Source organism: Corvus brachyrhynchos, unplaced genomic scaffold (genome assembly GCF_000691975.1).
Source record: "Corvus brachyrhynchos isolate BGI_N302 unplaced genomic scaffold, ASM69197v1 scaffold84, whole genome shotgun sequence".
NCBI classification, from domain to species: Eukaryota; Metazoa; Chordata; class Aves; order Passeriformes; family Corvidae; genus Corvus; species Corvus brachyrhynchos.
In genome coordinates, this window is record NW_008237434.1 from 1045107 (window position 1) to 1052191 (window position 7085).

The 7085-nt window shown below is 36.9% G+C and overlaps 1 protein-coding gene across 1 annotated transcript in view; it reads right to left on the reverse strand.

Annotated features, from left to right (window-relative positions):
- The window catches only part of MPP6 (membrane palmitoylated protein 6), a 26433-nt gene extending 21468 nt beyond the window's left edge, over positions 1-4965 (reverse strand). The window contains exon 1 of the mRNA XM_017731182.1: positions 4695-4965. Within this exon, the coding sequence (XP_017586671.1) occupies positions 4695-4865 (171 nt within the window). The 5' untranslated portion in view covers positions 4866-4965. The remainder of the gene's footprint in view (positions 1-4694) is intronic.
- Positions 4966-7085: the final 2120 nt, after the last annotated feature.

Consider the following 7085-nt stretch of genomic DNA (forward strand, 5'->3'; position numbering starts at 1 on the left):
CTGCTGAAGGATTTTGCATGCTCAACTACATGACCCAAAAAACTTTATAAGCAACACATGCCAGAGAAGCTTTAAGTCTGCACCTCCTCTATGCTGTACACATCAAACACTGCTCTATCAACAGTACAGCACCTCAGGACCTTTCCTTCTTCAGAATCCTGGACAAGTACACTTTCTAGAAGAAGGGCAAAAAAGGAACTATGGGATCTTTCCAGAGTCTTCAAGAAAAACATTTACCTCAGACTCCTCCCATTCAAACACCTTTTGAACAGCACGTTCTACAGAAAAATCTGCATAACTGAAGGAAATGCTAAAGAAAAGTCAGAGTCAAAGGCAGCTAACAGTATCCTGGGCTGCATTAAAAGTGTTACTAGAAGAGTGAGTGTTACTTAGCACTAGTGAGGCCGCACCTGGAACACTACTGGAAAGAGCCCAGTGAGGGCCACAAACATGATGAAGGGTCTGGAGCACTTCACATATGAGGAAAGGCTGATTGACCTGGGACTGTTCTGCCTGGAAAAGAGAAGGCTCCTGGCATTCTCATCAATGTGTATAAAAAGTGTACTATGCAAAGAGGACAGAGACGGCCTGTTTCCAGTGGTGACTGGTTTCCTGGCTGGTGACAGGACAGGAGGCAGTGGGCATAACATGAAACACAGGAAGCTCTGTCTGAACATCACGAAACACTTCTTCCAGTGTGAGGGTGAATGAGCACTGGCACAGGTCACCCAGAGAAGATGGGAGTCCCCCTCCTTGGAGATACTCAAAAGCTATCTAGATGTGGTCCTTGGCAACCACCTCCAAGTGGCCCAGCTTGAGCAGGGAGAGTTGAACTAGATGCCCTCCACAGGTCCCTTCCAGACTCAACCATCCCGTGATTCTTTGATAACATTTAATCTATTTCTAGAGCTACTCCTGCAGACATAATCCTTTCCTGAACTCTGCAGATACTGAAATTCATTGAAAGGTACATACTTTGAGCAGAAAGAGAAGCATCTCTGAAGATGTCACTTGTTTATTACAGACAGTGCTCTATCATACAATTAGGGAATAAGAGGAGGCCAAAAATAACTCAGATTCTCAACTGGAAGTTAGTTTCAACACTGTAGCAACAAGAAATTTACAAAAGAGCAATTTCTTTGGCATATAAAAACAAATACATAATAGGTAAAATTCAGAGTCATCTATATATGCTTCCCATAGATATAATTTGAAGGTATGTGAGCACTTCTACTCTCTTTATTAGTGCTTTAAAACAGACAATAAAACAAAATTTTGCTAAAAGCAGAAAACCTTGCTTCCTGAAATCATCTGAGTATTACATTGTACTTCATAACTATAAAATGCTATTTCTGCAGGACTGATGACCAAACTCTGGAAAGGCAAATTTAACATAAAGGCATTTCAAACATTCTCCAACACCAACACACACAAACCAAACAACTGTGATTACAAAGTTATAGGAAGCTGGGCACCTACACACATTTTCCTTAATAAGGGAATGCTATTTTGTACATAATGCATACAGTAAACAATATCCTTCTTTTAAAGTTTACTTCTTTTACAGCAAGTAAAAACACAAATCTAAGAGTCCTTAGATTTTAAACATAATCCAACTGCAAAACCTTTGTAAGATTAGTGAATATGGGTTACCTTTTTTCTCATTCGTTGTTTTTAAAATACCACCACTAACACTGAATGATATAATCTAAATACAAACATCCTTACCCTTCACTCCAAAAATCAAGGCCGTGTATATACTGGGGAACAGAAAGTTTTATCAGTGAAAAATCTCTGATCCTGTAATATGTTGAGGAGTAGCAGGATATTGAATGGTATGAATAAGGTTAAAAACAAACAAACAAACAAGAATACCTAATTTAGATATTGCAATTCTTTTTTTAATTTCACGTCAACATTTCAGAAATAAATAAATAAATAAATATCAATAAATCATTGATACTGAATTGGGCCTCTCTGAGCATTCAGTATTGTATCATACTCGCCAAATGTTCAAATATAAGGCTTTTACCTCCAACAATCTGACATCTTAAATACTGGACTAAACGCTCATAGATTACTCCCAAGATGTTTCCTTGGCCTGGGTTGGGTATTCACCTGGTCTGCTGTAGGCTGTACTACAATGCTAAAAGCAGTAGTGTGACAGCAGAAAGAAGATAAAGTTTTGAGGTCTGAAAGAATAGTTAACAATCCAGAAGAAGAGAATTTTGATACTACAGTTCAGTAGCAAAACTGAGGAGAATTCATGCATGTTCCAAGTTCAACAACTATTTTCCAAAAAGCATAATAATTCTGAAGACTAGTTAGGATTGAACACAAACATCAGCACAGGAAAGATATGGAATTGGGGGTGTTAAGTCTGGGAGAGAGAAGACTCTGGGAAGACCTTACAGCAATCTTTCAATACTTAAAGGGGGCTTACAAGAAAGATGGGAACAAACTTTTTAGTAGGGCTTTTAGCGATAGGACAGGGCATAATGATTTTAAACTAAAAGACAGTAGATTGAGACTAGATATAAGGAAGAAAGGTTTTAGGATGGGTGTGGTGAAACACTGAAATAGGTTGCCCAGAAAGGTTGTAGACACTCCACCCCTGGAAACAATCAAAGTCAGGCTGGATGGGGCCCTGAGCAACCTGATCTAGTTGAAGATGTCCCTCCTCATTGCAAGGGGGTTAGACAAGGTGACCTTTAAAGGTCCATTCCAACCAAAACTACTCTATGAGTCTATAAACATCAGTGACAGGAAAAAACATTTTACAATGGTAATAGTTAGTTCTCCCTTCCTCTACCACCTACTGAAAAGTGAAAAGGTTCAGTGAAAGAATCCTATCCCAAATAAAACTGTAATTTCTACCTTGTTGCCTTTATACAGGAAAAGTGTGAAATTAACGTAACCCAGTTTTAAAACATCAGCGAAACTTTGCACTGTAAAATACTATAATTTAACTACTATGCTTATTGTTTGCCTTCATTTATTTAAGGACCGAAAGGAGAAAATAAGTTTGTGTGGCTTGCAGCACCTTTCCCTAAGTTTCTTTTTGTTCTTTTTGGCATACTTTACATAATGATTAGTCTTTAGTAAGTGGTGAATAAAGGAAAATGAAAAAGTTTTTGCATTTCTGGCCTGCTTTGAAATGATTCTGTTTAAATAATGTAACCATCTCAGAGAACTGCTAATTCTGGTAAAACCAGCTCTTCTAATAGAAAAGCAAGTTTATGTATTTTTAGGGACAAATAAGATATATATGTGAACTACATACACTTCACCAAATGTGTTTTTATCTTATCCTTATTTAGCACTGCTGGTTAAGACTGAGGATTTTTCCAAAATAATTACAAAGAAATATGAGTGCAGTCATGCCATGTGAACACAATTAAAACCTTTAAGCATTCTAGACAAAGCATGGGTACACAGTTAAGAATCTGTTTCCATTACAGCACTTTTTTTTACATCTGCTAGTCACTAAATTCCACCTAATTGTAATTGGCCATCAAAGCACAAATTCTTGATAAGAAAAAAAGGCTTTGCCATGAACATTTTCTTCATGATGAATATTAAAGATGGCCTATGCAGCAGATACTTAACATTGTTTCCATCATCAGTAAAAAAAAGCTTTTACTTACTCTAGTAAATCTAGTACACAAGTCCTTCCCTCTGCAGTCATCTCACCAGCAGATGAGACATTTCCATTACTTCTAAGTTTATTACTATGCCATGTCTTCAACTTAACAATTTTTTGAACAGCTAAACAGAAGTAAATTCTCATATGAATTCTCATGAGAAGTTTTCCTTTGCAGATTTTTATACTGAACAAAATCCCTGAACAACAATCCTTTAGCTTTACAGAGGATTTCACACCTGCCCAAAGGGCACTGCTTTCAGATGCCTATTCCTATTAAAGAGACAGCTGTATTTAACTGGGTTTTCCTCATGAAAGCAGCTTATTTTTATGAAGAAGATTAAGAACAAATATAAGTGATGTACTATATTTGACTGCATTTCCTACTGGTAAGACCAGCAACATTTTATTTACAGAGTCCAAAGATTTTTTTGCAAATATCACCTTACATATTTATAATTGATTGCTACCACCTATACATAAAAGATTTTTGTAACCCAAGAACAAAAACTTAGGATAATCCATGTTTTAGAGAGCTGACAATCAAAGCTAATGGCATTACTCTTGAGATCCAGGAAAGAGCATGGAGAGAATATTTTCCTGGGCATATAAGAAAGTAGTTTTGAGCTAAAGACGAAAAGAAAACTTGTTTATACCATGGGGTAATGAAGGTTACTGCTCTCACTTTTCATCTCTGGCAAAAACACTGAAAGTCAGAAGGCATATGGTTTTTGCACACAACAGTGGTTACAAGACTACATTAAAATCAACTGCTTCTAATTTCAAGTATTTTAATTTTTTCTTCATAAATAATGTAACCACATTATTTCTGTAGTCTCTGAATTTTATTCTTCCTCTAGATTCCTCTATGTAACAATTAACCAGAGTGCACAGAAATTACACTCTACTAAATCTTCACCTTCGAGCTGGCTTTCAAGACTTTTAATAAGATGTGCCAATAACATGCTGTTATTACCTCAATCCATACTCAATGTCCACACAATAATGTAAAACATTTCCCGATTCTACTCAAAGCAGCAAATTTAAATACCTTAGCAAGTGATCTTACGATAGGGTTTTCCATAATTCCTTTAAGAAAAATCAGGTCTATTTCTTCAGCGCCTGTCGATGTCGGCAGATCAGTAAGGTTGTCTAAGACCTGCTGCATGGCTGCTGACAAAACAAAAACATAAAGTAAGTACTGACCAAAACAGGCTTCCATAAGGAGCAAAAGCTTTGGGGAACACCACAATGTTAACTTTAGAGATGTTACACAGTCAAATACATCTACTGAGAGCAAGAGGACAGAACAGAAAAGAAGCTTTTTTTTGTGTGTGTGCCTGAAAAATGGAATAAAGGTTGTAAGCAATTAAAACCATGCCCAGCACATTCCTATCAAGATTTGCTGCTAAGGATTGAAAAAACAAACAAGTTTTTTATGTACAAGGTATGCATAATCTTCCAAACACAATAAAAGCAACTCATTCAGTACTCTTTTCTTTTCATCTTTTTCAGAAGTTTCCAGCCCTCATACATACAAGTTTTACATACACCCACAAGTTTTACAATGCTTGTAGAGGCAGATTCACTGTTTTTAAAATGAACACATAGTTGCAAACCAATTTTTTTAAACCAAAAATTTGCTTCCAAGGCAGCTCTTAGCACAGGGACACTCACATCCCCAGCAGTCCTTTACAGCCAGACCTGACCCACTGCACTCTGGGATTAAGTGCACATGGTGCAGATGCGAAGACCAACCCGGTTCCATAACACACTGCAGTGGGAATTACATCCTACAACGAGAAATGCATCATGCCTGCCCAGGACCCTCAGACTTGCTGAGAGAACTGCTCTTGGCTGAGAGTGAACAATGCTGCCCAAGAAAATGTCAGAAAATGCCACCATCCCGGTCTCTGGTCTCATCAAGGTGAGTGAAGAGAGTTTGTTCCTGTTCTTAACTGTATTCTTTTAACTCCTGCCAAGTTATATATGCATGCTTAAATAGACACACGTCCAGGTGTACTAACAAAATCTCCTCTTGAGATCCCCAGTAAGCTGAGAAGCCTTGGAATAACCACAGTGTTTTGTAAGGCTCTGCATATTGCAGAGTGGTATATATCAAAAGAATTAGAAAAGCCTATATGCCCCTTCTCCCACACAGGAATTTACCCTTAACTTTCCTCACTGCTTTATAATGAAAGCTATTATGAAACACTGCACAGTAACAGAACAAACTGCATTTCTCAACACCTACTTTCTGATTTCAATTCTTCCTAGAAAATTCCATCCCAAGAAAAAAATTTCTGGCCATTCTTTAAGTGGAACTGACTTTTCAACAAGCAAATCAACTCATGTGCCATATTTTAACTACAGCAGTGCATGTCAAAAGCCCTGCATTATTTTAAATGTTTTAACTACACTCTTTGTTTTGAAAAAAGTGAATTTTCTGTGAAACCACGAGTAGGAGGGAAATGACACTTTATGCTTTCAGATTTTGAAGCAGTATTATTTCTACTTTGTAACAGACAAAGTGCTGCCAGCAATCACAAATTATGTAAAGTCACGAAATTACACCATGTAAACAGTCCACAACTGCCCCAGACTAAGTATGTCCTAGTTCCAGGGCCTCCTGACTACTTCAGCTGCAGATGAAATTGCCTTCTTTCACATTTACTCAATTCCCAGTTTCAGACTCATGGCTTTTAATGTAGTCATGCAAGCTGCAATATCTGGAGAAGCGGACAGATGTTTCTGGACAATTACATCATAGGTGCTGCATAATAACTCAAGTGTTAGAATATAAGCTTTCTTTACATTTTTAACAGTTATGTAAATTCTTTTCAAGGGATTTCAGGTTAGCACTTTTGCTCCTATAAATAATCAGAGAAAATGTAAAGCTTCCTTCATGTCAAAGTATGCATCTCAACTAACAGCTACAATTCCAGCACTTGATGATGACAAAAACATCTAGAATAAAGACATTCTTCATATTATCTCCATTAAAATATCCTGTTTCTTACTTAAGCCTTTCAGAACTCTGCCTTAGATCAAATTAAAAAATACAGTCCCTACACAGAAACTTTATCATCAATGAGAAACTGTTAAGGGCAGTGTTAAGCTTCAGAAGAATGTCTTTCAAACTTTGTGCAAGTAGACAGTATTAATTTTCAAATTAATATTTTATTTAATAAAGGTTTCACAGACATCTAGCATCAGAACTACTTAAAAAATAATACCTTTAAGTACCTTTATTTTAACCAGTTACAATGTTAAGCAAAAAAATTTTAGCATGAGCGAAAGTTTAAGCTTCAACAGTCTTTGCACCTGTTACCCAGCACATGGTAGTCAGAGGAACATTTATATGCTTCACCGTGTTTCACTGCTTTACACTCACCTGGCAAAAAATTCGGAACATGATCAAATGTTATTTGCCAAAAAATCA